This window comes from Typha latifolia, chromosome 5 (genome assembly GCF_019914945.1).
Source record: "Typha latifolia isolate L0001 chromosome 5, TyphaL0001v2, whole genome shotgun sequence".
Taxonomy (NCBI): Eukaryota; Viridiplantae; Streptophyta; class Magnoliopsida; order Poales; family Typhaceae; genus Typha; species Typha latifolia.
Window position 1 is genome coordinate 9,496,042 of NC_133090.1, and position 22,961 is coordinate 9,519,002.

Below are 22,961 nucleotides of genomic sequence, written 5' to 3' on the forward strand. Positions count from 1 at the left end.
CGTGGTCGTCAATGGCAATCGACAAGCCAAAACATAAACACATGTTCGAAATAGCAAGCCGCTGTCGTGGCGGGCCCCCCCACCCCCCCGGGCAACGTAGCCGTGTAGTCCGAAAATAATAAAAGAGGGAAACGAAAACGATGCACACCCAACAGAATCAACCAGTAAAAAAAGCTGACCACACCAACTGAAAAACACCCGAATATGCACCCACCCCTCTCCTCTCCTCTCTGTACGTTGTCTCAGCAGTGGGTCCATTTGCATCGGCGCTCGTGTTTGGTTGTCCAGCGGCGGGGCAGGCCTGGTTAATGAGTGAGAAACTGAGGGGTTGAAAAACGTGACGAGGGTCTCCTCCTCCGACGCGGTCCCAACTCCGCCATGACCGCATCATCCGCCACGTGTCGGGATCCGGCCTTACCGTCCGTACGTATCCACACTGTTCGTGATTCCGACGGCCATCCCTCCCACGTACGACCCCGGGCCCACCCCGCCTCCTACTAATGTTCTCTCGACACATATGTGTCCGATCCGCTACTCTTCCTGAACACCAAAATCTCCTCCCAACCACTGATCCCGTCGCACCTTATCCCAAACGGTAAAAGATGGCCCTGTTCTTACCTTTGCAGCCGATCCTATCAGATCCCGCTCTTAGATTCGTGGGTAGTAGGTTTCGTCTTGGTTTGCGTCGCATCATTCCGAGTTTCTACTCCCTACAGCCCCTACTTTTCTTCCCCTTAGGAAATAAGATGAAAAAGAAAAAAGAAATGCTATCCTACGGGATACAAATTAGGCAAGAATAGATCCGACACCAAAAATAAGCATTAACAAAGAGCAGATAAAGGAAAATTAGTATAAGGGGAAAAAAAAAACCTTTCCTTTTCCTTCCTATTTCTTTCCTAAATCAGAATCCCGTGCCCTCATCCTCCACATGCCTTTTGCCATTTGTGGTGCGACCCTTGGCTCCTGCCATCCTCTTACTCCCTTTTATGCACACACATCGGCATACAAGTCCAAGTCTATATATAGATCTCTTTTCTTGGCTTCTTTCCTCATCTAAGCGAAGAGGGAGTGGGAGAGGAAGAGGAAGAGGAAGAGGAAGAGGAAGAGGGAGAGAGAAGCAAATCAAATTGAGATGGTGAGGGGGAAGACGGAGATGAGGAGGATAGAGAACGCAACGAGCCGGCAAGTGACGTTCTCGAAGCGGCGCAACGGGCTGCTGAAGAAGGCGTTCGAGCTCTCCGTCCTCTGCGACGCCGAGGTCGCCCTCATCGTCTTCTCCAGCCGCGGCAGGCTGTACGAGTTCGCCAGCTCCAGGTACCCAAAACTCCCCCTTAGAAAACCTTGTAGCCGCTTTTATATCTCATGATAATTATAAATAAATCTGTGCTCTTCCTATGTTAGGATGAATAGTTAGTTAGATAGATCATGTGGGTGCATGTGGGAGAATACTGTAGGATGGAAGAGAGACATGAACTTAGCTTATTGACTGTTAGATTCTTTTGAGGAGTACTAGATTTCCCTAAATCCCCTTGTTCTATTGTGAAGTGTTTGAACCCTTGTGGTTATGTTACTGGCTTGGTGCAACTTTGAGGGCAGTTTGCTTTTATGGATATGTACTGCATGCTTGATGGTTTCTTAGGTATGGTGATGGCTATTTCATGTCCTTTTTGTCGGGGCTAACTGTAGGAGAAAACAAGTTATTTATTGGTCAAATTGAATAAGAGAGATTATTTCTCAAAAAATAAACAATAAGAGAGATACTTGTGAGTTGAAGAAGAGATCCCTATTAGTAGGTATCTGGTTCTCTAAATTGATCATTAGTTTTATCCGATCCCCAGTCCATATATTGTTTCTCCTCGGTGCATATTTCAGTCCAAAATTTACAATATCTAGCTAGATTTAAGTTGGTAGATAGAAGTGGTTTCTCTAATTAAAATGAGTCGATCCTAATTAAAATGACACCCAAGTTCTTCTTGTGGAAGTCAGTGACCAGTCTGTAACCTAATCATTGTCAAACATGGAGAATATGTAATTACTGTTTTTGCCATTTGTTCTTTACTCAGTGGACTATCTATGAGCAAAGAAAATAGCACCTTGCTCGTTCCATTTAAAATGAGTCGATCTTTCATGTCAATAAGTTATTTAAATTTATATGGACTGCATCATTAAATGGCTAATTCGACAAGAGAATTAGACAACCATTCTATGGCATGCATTTGGAAGTAAAATTCTTTGGGCATGATCAATAGCATAAACTAATAATAGGAACTCAGTACATGACTTCTGCCAATTTGAGGCTTTTAAGATGTGGCAGCTTTATTACCCATTGCTAGAGAAACATTTTTAATATGCACATATATTTGACATTTGATTCTGAATATTCCGTTAATTGTTAGGTGCACTTTGGTCTACTTTACAAATAAATCTTTTATGTTTATGCGTCTCATGTAATTATCAAGTAAACAAATAGGATTAGATTTTATATATAACTGTTTTATTAGTGAAACTCTAGATTTACACCAGAACTAAATAACTGAAATGAAGTTTCCTTCCGATATAGCCTTGTCTAGAATGTTTAATATCACCTAGTTACACTGTGATTGAGCAAAACATTATTAGGTTTCATCTCAGCCCTTAACAAGTTAGACAAATTAAGGTCTTTAACCTACAACCAATTAATATAAATTAAGCAAAAAAGTGCTACAGGAGTACTCAGTAAAATAACCAAAATAAGGCTAGCAAAAGACTGGACTTAGTACCTGATACTCTTATAGATTTGTGATATCAGACTCACCTAGCGGTTTATGGTTGTCTAGACCAATGGAATGGATTACATTGGCCGTGGCTCACTTGACCAATTGGCATGATTTTTCTGATTTGAATTAAGAGCGAGGCAAACCATTGCTTATTTCCATTGTGAAGGTGTATGCCCATTGTAGTAGAATGAGCTGATCTCTACTGTACATTGTATCATATTATACCTGATTGCAGATTTGATCTTCTCTGTGCCAACTTATCCTTCTACCCATCCTTATTGCTGCTAAGCAATTTATAAATCGTATCTTCACTTGAACCTTTTCTTTATAGGTGCTGTTCTTATTTCTTATTTATTTATCTTAGTCAATCATAAGGAATATTAAGCCTATCTTTACTTGCCAGATTTTGGTCTCATCTTATTGAAATTATTATTTGAGAGTGTCTTAATGAGATTATTGAATTGTTTTCAGTCTGAAATTGGTGAATCAATAGTAACATCTCTAACATTTTAGTTACTAGTAAGCATTGAAATTGACAACTCTTCTTGTGACCGGTGAATATTTAATTACAAACTAGAGTCATTGTACCTACTACTTTTACTAATTAAATTATGTGGCTTTTTATGGTAGTACAAATTGTCTTTAGTTATAGATGCGTCTTCTATTTAGTAGGTTGATTTATGTGAGAATTTTATTTCTTTAGGCATTAATTTATTATGATTATGCTCTCAAAAGGATGGCAATACTTGAGTCTCTGACCAAATTGGGCCGAAACTTATTAAACTAATCTAAGCCTACTCTCCAAACTTAATACTAAAAGGGATTTCCGTTGATCATGTCACATGCTATATTATAATTTGTATATTACTAAATAGTTCAACACTTCCTTAAATATAATTTGACGTTTCAAAACCACTAAATAGTTCAGTGTTTCTATATGCAGCATATGACATGGCATATGACTGGCCAAAAGAGACACCTTCTGGTATTAAGTTGAAAAGGTAGAGACCAAATTGGTAAATAAGTTTTAGAAAACCATTTTAACCAAAAGCTAGGCCATCCTTGTAGAGTGTCACATCAAAATAGTAGTCTTAATTTATGACTTTCTCTGACAAAGGGTAACTATTGATCAACAAAGCACCTTTTTCTTCCGACACCTTTAATGGATAAGATCTGCGCAGTTCTAGTATAATTCGATGAATGTCACCAACCTCTTGGTTCTTAGCAATGTTTTGAAAGACGGCCACGGATGGTGGGCGGTCACCTCACCGTCTAGTGCCTAGGCGGAAGGCGAGCGCCAAGGCGGTCTAGCATTTTTAATATAAAAAAATAATAAATATTATTATCAAAATCATCATCAAACTCTAGCTCAACATCATCCTCATCATCTGCTTTTTCATTCAACTCAATTAATTGCTCATCTAGAGAAGTGAAAGGAGTGCTACTAGTAGTAGCTTGAGTAGATCTAGTGCTTCTCCTTGATCTTAAATGTTTTTCAGCTTCTGATGCTTCTGTCACCATCTCTCAAGTTAACCCTTCACCTGGAAACTCTTGCTCTATATGATCATTATCCAACTATTCCTTTGCATTATTTTTTTCATTTGAAACGATTGGATCCTTCTCTTTCGCTATCTTTCAATCCTTCATTCTTGCATTAAATTGTACATAAATAAGATCATTCAGTCTCTTCACTTCAATCTGAAATCAAAGACTAAATTAATTTGATAATAAAATTTATCAATTTAGCTTAGTCAATACAATGATTAATGGTATATTATCTATTCAAAGGAGATCCAATTTTTTTTAATATCTTGAGGAGCTACATGTTAAATTAAGAATTTTAACCACCATGTATTTCAAGTAGAAGGCACCGGCTCTATATACACTCCACCAATGAGATATAACCATTAAAATTAAAAAGTAATTTAGTAACATACAAAGAGTAAAACCGTAAAAGACATGTTTTACACTTTTACTACATATGCTAATTAATAATTATTTCTTGGGTTGAAGTCATCATTGTTAACTTCTCTTGTTAGTCTTGCTAGCAATCTCTCAAATACCCAATGACATCCTTATATGCTTTCATCTCCACATTTGAAATGTGAATTTAAATGGTTTGATCTGGATAAAAGTTCTCAATACAACTAAGAACACCATCCATTACATTTAAGTCAATGTCCATCTCATCCAAATTTCTATAAAAATAGTATGGATTTAAGTAATATGCAGCAGCGTGGAGATGTGTATCAAACTTTTTATTTGTGCAGTGATCAATTGCATCTAGAAAAGGCTTGAAAGATGTCTTATTATTACTGAAAATATTTTTTAATTCTTTTTGGACATCTTTCAATCCACTATATATGAATCTCATTGGTGGCTTTCTTTCACCATCAACAACTCGTAGTAACTTCATCAAAGAGTGAACACTTTAACTGCTAATGACACTTGCCTTCAAAATTGGTTATTATGGATAGTAGAATAAACCGTTTTTCCTTTTGCAGTTTTTGACCATTTGTAACTTAAAAATTCATCGGAAGTAAACATAAGCCTTAATTTCTCTTTTCTCTCCAAAAGACTTTGCAATGTGAGAAATGAAGTGGCAAATCTTGTAACATCGGGTCTCATGATCTCCCTTTTTTGTATAAACTGACGCATCAAACTCAATATTTTGTGATGTCCATAAATAAAGACAGTGATTTTCCTTCCACGTTCAATTGAATCTTTAAATCTTCCTTCCTTTGATATCATCTCTAACATTAAATCTATACAGTGGGCGGCACAAGATGTCCAATATATACGAAGATAGTTTTGCTTTAGCAATCGTGCAACTGCTAAATTAGCAGAAATATTATCAGTCACAACTTGAAGTACATTTTCCTCTCCCACTTCCTTAATACCCTCAACAACAATATTATGGATGTATTCATTTGTATGTGAATCTTTAGAACAATCAACTGAATATAGAAAACTAACCCATTTCACAATTGACACATAAATTCATAATGCTTCTTCCTTTTAAATCTGTTCAAATGTCAGTTAAAATAGAGTAGCCATTTTTCTTCCATGCAGCTCTATGGTTCTCTAAATCATCATTTGTTTTAGCCACTTGCTTCTTCAAAAATGGCTCACGTAACTCATGCATAGTTGTCGGCTTGAACTTTGGACCATACTAACCATTTGCTTCCATCAATACATGAAATGATTTATCAATAACAGCAATAAAAAGAATGCCACATTTATAAACCCAATGAGGTAAGTACATTAGCACTCTATCTCTTTATTCTTTTGCAAAAGTATTTTTTATACTTGTCTGTTACCATCTTCCCCGCTCTCTAATTGAAACTTCTGGATCAATAGAGGTGTATTTGTCTAAAGAACCTCTACTTCTTGGCCTTTTACTTCCAATTTCTAAAATTTTTGGATCTTTCCTTTCCCCAAATATGTTTACTTCTGCTCTCAATTCTGCTTCCTCTTTTGATTTATTCTCCTTTCTCCTTTTGTTCCCTTCTATATGCTCTTTAGTAACTTTTTTTTGCCTCATCTGTAGCTTTTGGACAAGGCGCAACATCACATCTAACATGAGCAATATGCTTCTTGAATCTATTAATTCCTCTCTTAGTAATCTTCCTACAAAATCTATATTTCACCGTGTTGGCATCAGTTTTATTTGGAAGGTATTCATACTGCCACCCTGGATCGTTGGAGCTAAGTGGCACAAAAAATTCAAATGAAGTTGGCCCAATCACAGACGGTATTTGATAGGAATTAGTGGTCATATTTGACTACCTGCATTTTGTAATAAAATTGGGCAAAAAATAAATATGATTGATAATTCATATTTCAGATAATTACTAAATTAATTTTTGAATTAAATAATTAATAATTATTAACAGATTTAGTGATTAACTAATTAACGAACATATTATGATTATTATTAGATAATCACTAAGTCACTAAAAGATTAAAATTTAACTACTTTAGATAGAATTGAAAATAAAAAAAATAATTTAAAAACTCTTCGGTGTGAGACAGTGAGAAATTGTGAAAGAGGAGTGAGAGAGAGATAGGGAGAGATTATGAGAGAGAGATAGGGAGAGAGTGAAAGAGAGATTGTGAGAGAGAGAGATAGGCCCTTACCTCTGCAGTCGGCCATGGAAGAGAGAGCAGGAGAGAATGTTATCGCAAGCTAGAGAGAGGTGCAGCGAGAGAGTGGGCGCAACAAGAGAGAGGGTGCAGCGAGAGAGTGGGCGCAACAAGAGAGAGGGTGCAGCGAGAGAGAGAGATAGAAGAGAATTTTACATTAATGGTTAATGGTTAGTTTTTTTAGTGGATATTGGGTAATCTGATTTGCTATAGAAAAACCCGATAAGGCGGTTTGGCGAGCCGAACCACCAACTTGCCTTATCGGGTCGCGCGGCCCGCCAAGGCAGCATACCACCTTCTACGAGCGCCAGGTGGAATGGCGAGGCAGCCGGTGCGCCGTCTCGCCATGGCGGCTACCTTTTTCGCTTTTTAATACACTAGTTCTTAGTAGCAATCTTGAATTCCTAATGCTTACATGAAAAGGGGAATTTATAGGTACGACTAGTAGCTTATATAATAATGATTTTGTTGATTTAGAGCATGAGTCATGTAGTGATGTGATCTAGGACAGATCGGGTGACATCATGGGGATATTGGGCTCAACAACGGATTGAATTTAGTTATCTTATTTGCTTAGTTAGAGCCTTAGTAGGTTAAGATTTTATTTAATTAGTTAAATTTAGCTCTGTGCAGTTTTGAGAGAATATTTATCAAATATTCTACAGATATCCGAATAATATCAAATTAATTAGATAAGATCGTCAACCTCCAGATCTACAACTTTGGTATTCATGACTTTTTCAGATTCAGAATCTATCTGGGTTAATTTGAGAAGATAAGGAAGACTTGTTTAATTAGTTTGTTAGGGTTTTAACTTAGTTGTTTGAGCCTTTAGAATGAGCCTCTATAAATATATGGAGGAAACTCTAATTGGAGTTGAAATCTAATATTTAAAAACGGCATTGTGCATTTATTTCCTTCTCTTCTTGCTCTAGTCATTGACGCCCTCTTCCACCTATTTTCTTTCACCGCCCAAGTCTTTGGTCAGTTTTTTTTAACTCTTAATCCTTTTTTCCTACAACAACTTCTCCCCCTTCATAACAAAAAATTAACCTAGCACCTATCTAGCCATTGAAGGGCTATCAAGCTAGGGTTTATCTGACCTTCGGCCACTGTTTGATTGATATCTCAAGATCTAATCATCCAAACCTTGCGATCTTAAATTTGTTGAAAAGCTCTTTTCAAGAGAGACAACATATCTAAAATTCAGAAAGATCCAACAGCTAAATCATCCCCAATCTAGGCCAGAACCATTTTGGATCGAATCTAAGTCGGTTCGTAACAAGTAGATGATGTTAGGAAATTGGTTGAGTTAGTTACAATTAAAATCAAGCAAACAAGTAATTCTTCCAACCTAAGTTTGCCTTAAATCTCCACTATATCAATAATAATGAGGTTACGAATTATTCTCTACAAAACTAAAGGATCACAAGCATCAAAGGTCACCTTTTTAGATTACAACTAAAGAGAAACAGCCAAATAAGAAGACTCATGCTTTACAAATAATTGAAAGACAATCTTATTAAAGATGATGAGTTTGTCAAAGTGTTTCTTCCTCGAGAATATCTTGGACAAGATTTTCACCTCTTTCCTTGATGTTGATTTGACAAGTTTTCAAGAAAACTCTTATCTTTCTCTTTTAAAAGTTTTCTTTTTCTCTAAAATCATGTTCCTTCTTGATTAGAATGAAACTCTGGTCCTCTTTTTTATTCCTTTCTTTTCTTCTTTCATTTAAGTGGGTCAATCCAACCCTCTCATAAGATGGGACGCGTAAATCCAACCAGTGCAGCTAGTAGTTACAAATGGCCTGAATAGCCCAAGCTCGACCATAAACTCCATCCCTTCGAAATGAATAGCTAAGTTCGACCCTAGCTCGATTAGTAACAAATGGTACGAGTTTTTAGAATTTTTTTATATCTTTAAATTATATTTAGTCAATATAGTCGATATATATTATTTTTTTAGTGGCATACCAAATTTTAAAATCTTTGGATGAGTTAGACAATATCAAGACAAGTAGGCCAGAGCTCTTCTCTTCAAAAATAGAAAGTGAGTATCACAGGAGATCCTTCATCCACTCTTTTGTTTTAACAAAAGCTCTCTTATAAGAAACATATCCTCACTTAGCCTACAGGTCTATGTAAACCAAACTCGTAACATAGGCACTTGCATTGATGCGGATCACTTGGATAACCTAATACCAAAATTTCAAATTGATAATAAATTCATAAGTTCGTTATATCCTTGACAAGCACGTAAGTTCATTTAGCCCTCATCTTGAACTCATGCTATATATAGCTAATTCCACAAATGCTCCCACCTCCTTAATTTGCAACACCTACCTAGCTATCTTTCATTATCTTCTCCCAAACTTGTACAAGATTAAGAAGATGATTAATTACATATGCAATACCCAGTCTTGTACCTACCATAGCAAATGTTGAGCTATCCACATTACGTGAATAAGGAACTCAATTCATCATTTTACATTCTCCAAAGTAACTTCCCAGATTTCTGTTCCCTCACAGCCAAGAGAACTAGTTGTGGAAGACTCAGATGGATTATGGACTAAGAATGATTTGCTGAAGTACTGAACTGACTACAAGAAATATATACTCTATTTCACTATTTGTAACTAGTTGAAGTCTATATGTGGGAATGAGATGAACACTGAACATATAGCCAATTTTCTTACTTCTCGATATAAAGAAGCAGTATGTACTTGAGTTTAAGATTACTAGGTACATCAATTCCAGAGTGTTGTGCCCTATTAAGTGTAAATCGAAATATAAGTTGTATTACGTCCATGTACATACAATTTCAGAGTGTTGTGCCCTATTAACTGTTGATAATGCTCACTAACTAGCTTCTGAAAAAGTTTTGAATGTTTCTGATTATTCATTTCAATAGTATAGCCTGTCATCCACTAAATATAGTGTATCAAACTGAAACTTTCCTTTTTATGTTTAAATATCTCAGTATGCAGAAGACGATTGACCGGTATATGACGCATACAAAAGAGGCCACTGAAAACAAGAAAGCAAGAGAGCAAGGTATTCAGGTAGAAATCCTTCACTCGTAAGAAGTAATAATATATTTTCATTTCTTAGTGTCGTTATGTTGAACTTCAACTTTTAATGTAGTAAATGGATAATAAGATAATGTCAGTGATAGGAAAATGAAATGAAATTTATATCATTGTTTTGAAAAAAGGTCATGGCAGTCGCTATGGCGGATTTGTCATCTAACGACTATACTACATTTGTAGGGCCTAGAAGGACATTTTGGATGAGGCGCCATTTTAGCGGATAGCGGGCTAGATAGAAGTACATCTTTAAGACCAATCAATAATAACTAAATTATTGTCCATCTTCTCTTCTACTTTCTAAAATCTAAGCAAAGAAATTCAATCGTGTTTGCTAGCTAAAATTTAGGAGTTTACTATAGACGACATTCTTTTATTATTATTTTTTCTTTTGTTCGTGATACAAAAGAAGAAAACTAGTATATTTACAGTTTAATTCATGTCTAATTCAATTTGAAACTTAAATATTGTGGATTTTAGGTTAAAAAAATGTTCTCTTTCTCTATTGCTTAACGGGGTATATATAGTGGTGTACATCTTTCAAATAACCCTTTGCTTATTACATAATTGCATTAATCTCACTCTCAACACTCCCCCTCAAGAACGGTGAAAGATATCAACCAAGCCCATCTTGTCACATAGTTTAGAAAGACCTAACGAGCTAAGACCCTTGATGAGGCAATCTGCCACTTGATATTCAATCGGAACATGACTTAGTTTTAGTAGTCCTCCATCTAGCTTCTCCTTAATAAAAAAACCTATCGATCTAAATGTGCTTGGTTCTATCATGTTGCACCGAGTTGTTGGCAATACTAATGGCTGACTTGTTATCACAGAAGAGTCTCATGTGAGTGCCTCTGTCTATCTTCAATTCCACTAGAGGAGCCTTCAACCATAACAATTCGGAGACTCCCAGCGCCATTGCTTTGTGCTCAGCTTTGGTTGTAGATTGTGCTACCACTTATTGCTTCTTGCTCTTCCAGGAAACCAAGTTACCTCCCACAAAGATGCAATACCCCGAGGTGGACCTTCTGTCATCGGTGCAGCTTACCTAATCAGAATCATTATAAGCCTCAATATCTAAGTGACCATTGTTCCCGAACAATCCTTTTATTGGTGCATGGTCCTCCTTTGTCCAGAGACCTCCCTACTCTTGCACTTATGATCTTTGCACACTGTCACAGGTGAAAAATAGTCATAATCAATCCAACGACGCTCTAGTTCTTTAGCATACTTCTGAACAGTTCTATCCCCCTAGAAAACTGCATCTATCTCCTGCTCAATCTAGAACACCCTCATGCTGTTCCCCTCTCTAGAATAGGTCCTTTGCAGCTTAGCCCAGATGTCCACAATTTGAATGCCATCAACCGTGGTGGCAATCGATGGGACCATGGAGTTGAGCAGCCAAGTATACGGTGACATGTGTATAGCTCTCCAAGTCCTCCACTAAGTAGTCTCTTGTCTGGGCCCTTCCTCCTCTTATGTTAGGTAACCCTCAAGGCCTCTTCCCACCATGGCACCTGTGATCCGCCGTGACCAACTCAAATACGTGGTTAGTCCATCAAGCTTCAGATCCACTAGAAGGAGTTCTAGTCTTGACCGCTATTGCTATGTCCTAGGCGCCGACACTGATGCCGAAGCCTCAGCCTGCTTCATCAGATTCATCAACACCTTCACATCGTCCTCATCTAGTTTCCCAAAGAGCTTCTCCATCTTCTCAACCTTTCATTCACAGTCACTGTGCCATGGGAGAAGGCTGCCCCTTCACGTCGGCTGCACCATCAACCTCCACAAGCGCCTCCATGGTCAGCATTGACTAAGAGCAGAGGAGATGGCTAGAGCGCCTCCATCAGCCGAGGAAGCCAGGAGCCTTCCTCCGCTGTCGAGAGGCTGCTGGCTTGCATGGGCAGAGGAGATGGCTAAGGGCAGAGGCGTGGTGAAGACCGAGATGATCTGCTGCCAAGGTCGATGAGGTAGGCGGTAAGGGGAGGTGCTCAATGTGAGCCTATGTGGACGGCCCAAGTCTGAGGTGGAGGAGATCAGCGAAGAGGCGAGGTCGCGGTGAGGTTGCGGCGAGGTCGAGGTTGAGGCTAGGTTGTGGCAAGGCAGAGGAAGAGATCGGCGAAGAGGCGAGGTCGCGGCGAGGTAGAGGAGGAGATCGGCAAAAGCGACGAGATGATTTCTCTCTCCCTTTTTCTTTTTTCGTTTTTTTGTCTCTTTTTTTTTAAATTTTAGATGGTGGCTAGGTTAGGCTCTGATACCATGTGGATTTTAGGTCAAAAAAAGGTTCTCTTTCTCTATTGCTTAAAAGGGTATATATAGTGGTGTACATCTTTCAAATAGCCCCTTGTCTTATTACATAATTGCATTAATCTCACTCTCAACAAATATGAAACTACATGTATTTGAAAATTGCTGACATAATTAACAACTTCTAAATATAAATTACTGACTAGGTCAGCGACTTATATGAAAATATTAAATCCTCTAAGATATTTACTAAGCTTTAGAGAGAACATTATACAAGTGGCTTTTTGATTCATCTACTTTCAAATATAAGTCTGATTTGATCATTGACTTGTATAGAAATTTCAAAGAAAATCTCCTTAGATTTACAATTTTTTTTAGAGGATTTGAAACCTACTTAGCAACTTATATCTAGAAGTCCCTAACTAAGTCAACGGTTTTCGGACACATCTAGTATCTTATTTAAGATTTGAAGTGTATTAGAGCAACTCCAACCGGGCTCCAAATTTGAAATTTGGAGCCCGGTTGAACTCCAATGGGGCTCTAAACCTAGCTCCAAATTTGGAGCTAGGAATAGTGGGGCTCCAAATTTGGAGCCCCACCATGAAAATGGAGCCGGGCTCCATTTGTCATTTTAACTTTTTGAAAATGACAAATTGCCCACTAATTATTATATTCAATAATTTTAATTCCATTTGTATTCTTTATTAAATAATTTAGTTAGTTAAACTGAGTATATAATTAGTTTTACTAATCAGTTTTTAACAAAAATAATACCATTGGAAAGGTCTCATCGAGACCTTTAAAATGAGTATAATATTAAATTATTTTTGAGTTAATTTAAATTTTAAATTTTTTATTATTTATAAAAATGAGTCTAATATTAAATTATTTTTAAGTTAATTTAAATTTTACCAGAATATTAAACATTTATTGCTTTTATTATGTTTGGTTAATTTTTGCTTATTTTATGTAATGTAATTTTGATATTTTTAATTAATGACATGTAATGCTTATTTTGATGTTTATTTCGTGTAATGTAATTTTGATGCGTTTAATTAAAAAATTAGTAATTTAAAAATATTTCTAAAACTATTGAATATTAGTCTTATTTTAAAGATCTCGATGAGAGTTTTCTAACCATATAATTTTTTATTAAAAAATAATAATGCTAAGATGTTCTATTAAGTAATTTAAAATAGTTAATATAATAATATATATTATATTATTATTTTAATATATATGGAGCTCGGTGCGTCGGAGTGCACCGGGCTCTTGCTCCAATTTTGGCCCAAATATGGAGCATTGGAGATGCTCTTAGGCATGTAAAATAAATATTTGGAAGGGCTAGTTTGGTCATAAACTTGTTTATGGGGGTGTGATAAAGTTATACCAATTTTCCTACCAAAATGTGCATAAACTCTTAATTTGCGCTTAAGGCGTATAGACAAACCAAGCGAGACCTTAATACATATTTGGACTTTATAATCTTGTACTATGTTATATGCATATTGAATAAGCATGAAAATGATCGATATTAAGATAGGCATAGGCACACTATAGCTATATTGTAACACTCAGTCCTTAGTCATGTGCACGTCACTAGCCCAAATGGTCCATGCAGCACGCACATCGATCTAGTTAGTTGCCGATAATTAAATAAATCATGTATCAACACTATAGTTTATCAACAAGCATCTAAACTATGGATCACTCGTATTAGAGTAACAACATAACATTTTTTTAATAAGCCTAACAAGGCTGACATAGCTAGGTCACAACATTATTATCAAGAGTATATCACTATTACATATATACAAATGTCAATGTATGCATAATACATGTACAAAATTACATGTTTATATAAAGAGACTTAAAAATATGGATACAACTCTAACATGTTCTTGTATACTATTAACTTTAACTAAACTAATATTCATCTATAATATCCAAGAGACTTAGTGAATAGATTTTAACCAAATTAAGGATATCAAACAAAGAGTAAATCATATATAGAATAATATAATTATATAAATAAAAAAGGAGTATGGTGTCAAGGATGAGGATGTAAATATATCCTTAATAATATATAAATATAAAAGAAGCATTATAGCATGAATGAGCATATATATATATATATATATTCAACAATATCTATATAATTTAAGATAATATAATATAATGTGATCAAAATATAGTATCACCAAATATAACATCATGCAATATTTTGAAAGGCGGGCGCAGATGGTGAGCGATCACCCTACCTCCTAGTTTAGGCAGAAGGCGGGCAAAACTTTAGCCAATAGCGGGCTAGATAGAAGTACATCTTTAAGACCAATCAATAATAACTAAGCTATTTTCTCCATCTTCTCAATTTCTACTTTCTAAACTCCGAGCAAAGAAATTCAATCGTGTTAGCTAGTTAAAATTCAGGAGTTTGCTATAGCCGACACTTTTTATTATTATTTTTTCTTTTGTCCGTGATACAAAAGAAGAAAACTAGTATATTTCCAGTTTAATTCATTCTGAAACTTAAATATGGAACTATGCATGTTCGGAAATCACTGACTTAATCAACAACTTCTAAATATAAATTACTAACTAGGTAGCGACTTACATGAAAATATCAAATCCTCTAAAATTTACTAAGCTTTAAGGAGAATATTATATACAAGAGGCTTTCCAATTCAATGACTTTCAAATATTAGTGGCTTTTTGATTCAGTGACTTTCAAACATTATAATTCTTGTACTACGTTATATGCATATTGAATATGCATGAAAATGATTGATATTGAGATAGGAATAGGCACACTATAGCTATATTATTATACTTAGTCCTTGGCCATGTGCATGCCACTAGCTCACACGACACGTGCAATACGCACATCGTCCTAGTTAGTTGCCAACAATCAAATAAATTATGTATCAACACTATAGTTTATCTACAAGCATCTAAACCATGGATCACTCATATTAGATTAACAATATAACATTTTCATTAACATGCCTAACAAGGCCCACATAGCAAGGCTACAACATATTATCAAGAGCATATCATGGTTACATATACATAGGTTAGTGTATACATAATGCATGTACAAAATCTTATGTTTATATAAAGAGCCTTGAAAATAAAGCTCAACTCTAACATATTCATTATACTATTAACATTCACTAAATTAACATACATCTATAATATCACACTACTCAACTACTAGTAGGGTCTTTGGTAGAATGTCCTCCCTGATTTTTTTGGGGTTTTGTAAAGGAATACCAAATAGGTGGTGAGCCAAGAGACTCGGTGAATAAACCTTATCTAAATTAGGGATACCAAATAAAAGTAAATCATATATTGAATAATATAATATTATATAAATCAGAAAGGAGTATGATGTTATGGATGAGCACGTAAATATATCCTCAATAATATATAAATATCTAAGAAGCATCATAGCATGAATGAGCTTATATATATATATATATATATATGATGTGATCATAATATAATATCACCAAATATAACGTCATACAATATTTTGAAAGATGGCCACAGGTGGCGAGTGGTCACCCTATCACTTAGCGCCAAGCCAGAAGGCGAATGACAAGTTGTAGCATTTTATATACATAAAAAATTTACAATAATGATATATTTTATAGTTGTAATACTGATATAGTATATATAAAATTTATAATAATGCACTACACAAGAACTCTAGAATTTATATTACATATTCTATTAATACCCAAGATAAGGGGTTCACCTAATCATAATTAGGTGGCAGTGTGGCACCCATTCCTAAAATTAATAATAGTGGGTCTGTTTATTGCATGCCAACTAATAAGAGGGAGAGTAAAGTGGGTAAGCACGTGACTTCTAAGAGTGGGAGATTAATCTAGAAACATCTCGTCTTCTTTTATTTTTTGAATTACTTCTAATTCTTAGAGCTCCTTGATGCAAAACGTGGTGGAGAGAGAGATGGGGTAGGAAAGTAAAAAAGAAAGGAATGGGGTTTCATACCTCCACCCTAAAAATGGTTTCACACCAAAATTCTCCAAATAGCAAAACCACAATCTTTTATTAACCTCAAAAGAAAATACGTGTCTATATATAGATCTATAATGGAATTAAGCAAAAGACATCTTACATAGAAAATAAACAAAAGACACCCCAAATAAATAAAAATCAGAAATAAATTCCTATAAGGGGGATCATCAACTGTCGGCGCCTCCTGCGTTAGTACACACGCCATTGAGTCTTATCAGTGATGTTTGCATCACTCCCATTTTGAGTGAGAGAGCAATAAGTGACGCCGTAGCCAAACTATCACAGGGCCAACACCATCGCTCATTGTACCGCTTGGGAGGAAGAGGAAAATGACTTGAGTTAGAATTGAGAGAGAATGATTTCGTTGTCCGGGAATGTGGAAGTTTGGGAGAGAATGACCGAGAGAGGGAGTGAGAAGGAAAGGTTTCTTCAGGTCAAGAGAGAAGACAAAGAAATTTGGTTTTTTTTAAATGGTTAGTTCTCAAACCCAAGTTAACTTACCTAATTTGCTTCATTGATTTGGCGGGTCGGGTGGCTTGGCCCACCAAGCGCTTTTCGATACTAGGGTAGATCACCGCCTTCTAACTTAGTGGGGCAGCTACCAAAACGCTTTTCAATACACTGACAATATGATGTATAATAATCATCATTTAGTAAAGCCCTGTAAGTATTCACTTCTATAGTCTAAAAGTAATATATATAAAGATTCGGTAATACGGTAAATATGAATATGGGCGTCAATATCACAATAAATGCCTCGGTACCACAACCTTATCATTCTATATCTATTTCTCATATGTATTGATGATAAATAACATTATGTATTATTTCAGACTATCAAGTTTTCAACTTAGACTCATAAAGAGCCATGCCCATAGACTATATCAACACTCACACCCAACCACGCAAATACTTCCAAGAGAGGGTAGAACCTAGCAGTGTAATCGCTTGCCCCTCGCTCGATGAACAGCACGACCAGTAGTCGGTCATCATAGACTAAGAAACTCAGTTGTAAGCATATAACATGAGTCAATATCGCACATTGATACTACTCTTTGAGCCATCGACTCCATTTCATTGCACCACTATGCAGAAAACAATGAGTCGTCACTCAAGGATGCTCTCATCTTGCGTCATTGTATACCACTAAGTTTATGTCATTCTACCCTTCGCTTTCTAAATTAAATATCTTAAAGGGTTTGACCCTCATCGATCAATAATAGATTGTCCATCGCTCGCCGAAATTGTATGTCTAATTATCTGTAATCAATAGAGACCTCAAGCGTGGGCCCTGTTATATAATAATAATATTTCTCTCGCCCCTTACCTTGGCTGGGGAGATATGGAATATTGTTGAGACGTAGAAGTTACTCTCTCCATGGTAGTGCATGTGTACTGGTGGTATGATATTATAAAACATAAATAAGTATAATGGAACACAAATCACTATCATATATTACGTGCTATCATATAATCATGACCATGGATATGATAGTAATCATGATAAGTGTAATAATGTTGAAAAGCAAGTAAAGTTAACATGGATTACTTGCATTAATAACAATAATTAAATATCGACATATGTACAATATGAATATGATAATATCATAAAGTAATACATTTAATTCTCTACACTGTTTCTAGAGTATGAAAGTTTTACTTGCCTAACATTGTTTCCTAGATAACGAGCTGTAATTACACCATGGGATCATCCTCGTATGGTACATAGCATACCTTGATAATGAAATAATAAAAAGATAAATACAACATTCCTTACGCTAGTTAATTAAATAATCTTATTGACTTTCATTTTAGACTTGGGTAGGTCCATTTAAGTATCTGTATATTTATTAATTAGGTAGAGCTAGCATAGTTGTACCAAGGTAGTAGGTTTAGCAATGATATTCCTATTTTCATCAATAACTGTGGGATATTCATAGTCACAAATAATAGAGAGCCACACACGTTCATCAATGAACTTTAAAAAGCACTCGCATTCTGGCTTTTCTATATGGATAATTTGATCCATCGAACAAAGAAGGCCTAATAGTAGATAGTCCTTCTCTAGGAAGTTCAATGAGGATCTCTCTCTAATGTGAGATTCCTGCTCTGATACCAATTGAAAAATCTAAACCCTTACTAGACAAAGAACACTACTAATACGATCATTTGTGTATTAACAGAAGATAATGAAACATGCACAAACAATACAAATTTAATCTGAAAAACTCTTATCAATTAAGGGTCAAAAAAATCACGTGCCTCTTCTATTAGGTAAAACTAAACACTATAAATTTAGTGGTTACAAGACCACTTACTAATCGATTGCTATTACCCACAATCGTCACGATAGTGTTTTACTTGACTTCCTTTCAATACACCACCTCTTGTGCATGGTTCACAACTTTGGTGACCTTTAAAGCAATCCCAAGTACCTTCTTCAATCTTGATGGTAAGAGATGGATCCAATATCTTCAAGCTTCAGGCATCTCCCAGTGCACCTCTCTGTTCTCTTTAGTGTAGCTCGAGAGGTGTCCCCTCACATTTTTTAAGTTTCCTTTTTATATCTTTAGGAAGATAGCCTCCGGAGAGTCCTAATCTGGACCAATAAGAGCCGACATAACAAAAACATTGAACAAGATCTGGAGCATTTAAACGGTTTGAGTTCCAACCAATCACGTTTTAAAAAATCCCATTTGAACATATATTCAACATTCAAAGTCTTCAGCCATCAATTCGAATGTATTTCATATGTTGAATATAGTGAGCTCTCTGAAAATTTTTGTTCAAATGGCTTTCCTACTTTGGACACAGTGAGCTCTCTTGAAAAACTCATTCGAACCAAGGTTCAAAAAATTGGGATTGTGATCGTCTTCTAAAAAAAGATCTATATCGGTTGCTTGGATCGAATCGGAATTGGACTTTTTTTAATTACATAAATTCTAAATATTATTTAAAAATATAAAGAATTTCTAAAAATTTAGAAAAAGTGACAAAAATATAAGAAAATAAAGAAAAAAATCATGGTGTAGTGAAAACTAGAAAAAAGAGATTAGAGAGAACGAGTGGAAGAAAACCAAACAAAAGAAAGAAAAACTATGATATAGTGAAAAAGAAGAAAAGGAGATAGAGAGTGAAAAAAATAAAAAAATTGAGAGAAATAAAGAAATAAAATTAAAAAATTACATCTCGTAGTTTATTGGAATTTGTCGGAGCTAGATCTCTTTGTAAGAGAAACAATAGCTATATGGTAAGGAGAGAAAAAGAGAAAGAAAAAGAGAAAAGAAAGAGTGAAAGAGAAAAAGAGAGATAGTTCGGATCGGGCCCATTCGATCCGGATCGAGATCGGCCAATCCTGCGAACCATGGTTCGAATGCCTTTCATGTGTTAGAAGACCGATCCCAATTGAGATCGAGATCGGCTGATCCTACGAACCACGGATTTCCAACTCTTTTGAAAATGTGCTTTGTGGGAAAAACTGCTCGAACGGATTTGTCCTATTCCAACGGAATCTTTTTTGCCTTTTAGAAGTGTTTTTGGTCTTTCCAATTGAATCTAACAAGTTACAACTTATAAGGTTTTTATTTTGTCACAAATTAGCCAATTACAAGTGCTAGCAAAATGCGGATTGGATTGAGCTTAATTACACCTGCAGTGAATTTTTCAAGAGTTCAGATAGCTTTTAATAACTCAACTTCTAGTTCCTTTACTTTCTCATTTTTCTAAATTATATATGTTCATGCATATAAACTTCCAAAAATTAAAGTTCATTAACTAAGGAAACCTTTTCATAAGTTAAATCATGAATAACAGAGAGAATTATTCAAATCTCGTTGAAACTTTTCTTTACCTTTTTAAGTTGCTTCATTTCATCCTTCTCAGTTTTTTAAGCTCTTCATTTTTCCAACAAGTCTGAAGTTTACCTTCATAAATTTTCAAGATTCTTCAAACAAGCTGCAGTAGGTAGCTTGAAGGATCATATCATCATCTTCAGTTTCCACATGCTCATATATGTACATAACATTTCACAAGACTTATCAGCCTAACAAAGAAGCAATGAAGACAATATGATTGTCTTGTTTGGAATAGGATTCTTTTTTCTCCAAATTATCCAAATTAGCTTTCATAGCCTTATCTTTTTTGTGTAGTAGACTCACGATATCAACATATTCTTGTAAGATACATGCCAAAGGGGTTATATTATTTACTAAGATAATAAAGAACTTGCACATCATCGTCATTGACTAAGAAGAAAATATTCTCCAATAAAACACATAATCACAAAAAACACATGATAGAATATGAACAAAATTAAACTCTAAAAATCCATATTTAAATGATCACTCTAAAATAATAGTAATCCGCTCTGATACTAATTAAAATTTTGGAGGTGCTTTACAAGTAAAACAAGTAGGTTTGAAAAATACAAAAAACATGCAAAACCTCTATCTAGGGAGGAAAAAAACTATAGATCCTATCATGCATGGATCAATCTATTTAACTTAAATCTGAAAGACAAAGATTCACTTACGTTCTACCTCTAGACTCCATTTCTAAGTATTGATGTCCATCTCTTGCTTGCAGTCCATCACGATGAATTATTCTATGACAAAGATTGTCTCCGATTGATGTTGCCTGACTTGGGTCATCTTGGCTTAAGTATATCGAGATGTTGAAGAAGACATGTTGATGTAGAATGTTCAGATCCTCCGAAATGCTTCAAAACATTTGCGAAAGTAGATAAGCACTCGGACTAATTTTCACTACTGACACTTGATAGAAAGTAAGATCATTTACTTGAGGGATCCTTGATCTCTTGGATTGGACAGATCAGATGGATACCTTGTGTACATCTGGAATCTTTATATAGGTGAGGAGAAACATCCTGGTTCAGACTAGGTGAATAACTAAAAGAAAACTCTTGTCCAAATATGAAACACCATATTTCATTTTTAGTTTTGTGCATGTTGCTCTAACGCCACTAAGTCTCCTTATGTGGCAAGGTTCAAATGCCACTATTTTCGTTCAAACAAATTTCTGCAGCATTATTAGTGTATAACTTCCTGCAACATTACAGTAATCTAGAATTTACATCATAAACACAAGATTTTTGTTCGTGAGTTTACTATTACATATAACTAACAGTAGGATTTACGCTGAGTAAGCAGGCATTATAGTGTATCTCTAGGACCTTAATATGCTTCGTCATGTCTTGCTCAAACTGTAGCAATGGAGATCTGAGGCTGCAAGCTTGGCGAAAAAGATTGAGACTCTTGAAGCCTATAAAAGGTAATGATATAAATTTTGAGGGCAATTTTTCTCCTCTTTTGCTTGTTAGCATAACTAGAGATTCAATCATACCGAAGTATGAAGAAATTGCTGAACTATGGAGAGTTTGCCACAGGAAACTCTCGGGTGATGAATTAGGAACATGTTCTTTTGAGGAATTACATGAGCTAGAGATCCAACTTGAAAAAAGTCTAAGCAACATCAGACAAATGAAGGTAAAAATTTATTAGCATTTGCTTCTTTTATTATATGTAAGCTTACGCAGGAATCTTGTCAATAATGTGGAAATTTGATCCTCTGACATATGCAGCAAAGGATGTTATTGGAACAAATTTCAGAGCTAAAAGAAACGGTTAGTTAATAGAAGTTATATCGTTTTTACTTATTTATAAAATTGAATTGTGCTTTCCAAATTATAGTAATAATGTGGTTTTACAATTTTCACTCATAAATTTCAGGAGAGGATGCTTCTAAAGGAGAATACGTTGCTTCGCGAAAAGGTAGTAAGCTGAATCTTTCTACTCTCTTATCCTTGAATGGATCATAAAAGAGTAAATTAATCATGCCAAAAGGTTGTTAGCCAGAAGATTGTAGTCTTTTATTGTTGAAAGGATCATGAAAGAGTAAATTTGTCATGAGACGGTATATTGGTAAACAAATGGATGATTAACACTGGATTGTTTTATATTTGAAAGGTGCAGCCTCAACTGCAGCTATCTGCACGAGAGAGGCCCGTTGCAAATGGCCAGGCTAGTAGTCAGTATATGGAAGTAGAGACGGAGCTGATAATTGGAAGACCAGGAAGTAGTGAGGCTCAATGAAGATTAATCGCTCAACGAAAGGTGAAAATTGTGAAAATTATGACGGCCATTGTGCTCTATGGACATCTATATATAAGATTGTCATGCAAGAAGCAATATTTTTTCAGATGAAAAGAAGTGAAAGAATTGTGAACCTTCTAAAGACTAATTCGGTGTTCCACCAAGTTACTGCTCATCATACTTGTATTTGTGGTGTTATCAGATGGAATATATTAGCAATTCATACATGGGTCTGATGCAAAATTTATCCTGATTGTAAGGAAGCAAGCAAAATTTACCCAACTATGATGTAGAGGATGTTGGTTACTACGATAAACTTTGGAATATACTAATATGACAAATGCATGCTCTAGTCAAAACACTGTACAATGAATGGCAGACTAGTCTGAAAGAATAGAAATTATTGAGCGTATCTTTTATTTGAGAAGTTTCATATTCGAAGTTTCATAGTCAGGAGGCATACTTTTATCAAAAATATCATTGGGTTAATTTATTTTTATTCTTATTTTCAGAGAGATTTCGTATCAAGTGTAACAACTTTCAAAATGATGCATATGCCCTTTTATTTAT

The 22,961-nt window shown here is 35.4% G+C and overlaps 1 protein-coding gene across 2 annotated transcripts; it reads left to right on the top strand.

The window, feature by feature from the left end:
* Positions 1-677: 677 nt before the first annotated feature.
* LOC140789271 (MADS-box transcription factor 50-like) lies at positions 678-22,750 on the top strand. Of its 2 annotated transcripts, none has more exons than XM_073138909.1 (7): positions 678-1,314; positions 9,882-9,963; positions 21,509-21,570; positions 21,686-21,785; positions 21,881-21,922; positions 22,029-22,070; positions 22,266-22,750. In XM_073138909.1, the coding sequence occupies exons 1-7, from the start codon at positions 1,133-1,135 to the stop codon at positions 22,389-22,391; spliced, it is 636 nt and encodes a 211-aa protein (XP_072995010.1). In that variant the 5' UTR covers positions 678-1,132; the 3' UTR covers positions 22,392-22,750. The 2 variants fall into 2 exon arrangements, with proteins under 2 accessions (XP_072995010.1, XP_072995011.1); XM_073138910.1 differs by having other exon boundaries at positions 737-1,314; positions 22,272-22,750.
* The last annotated feature ends 211 nt before the right edge of the window (positions 22,751-22,961 follow it).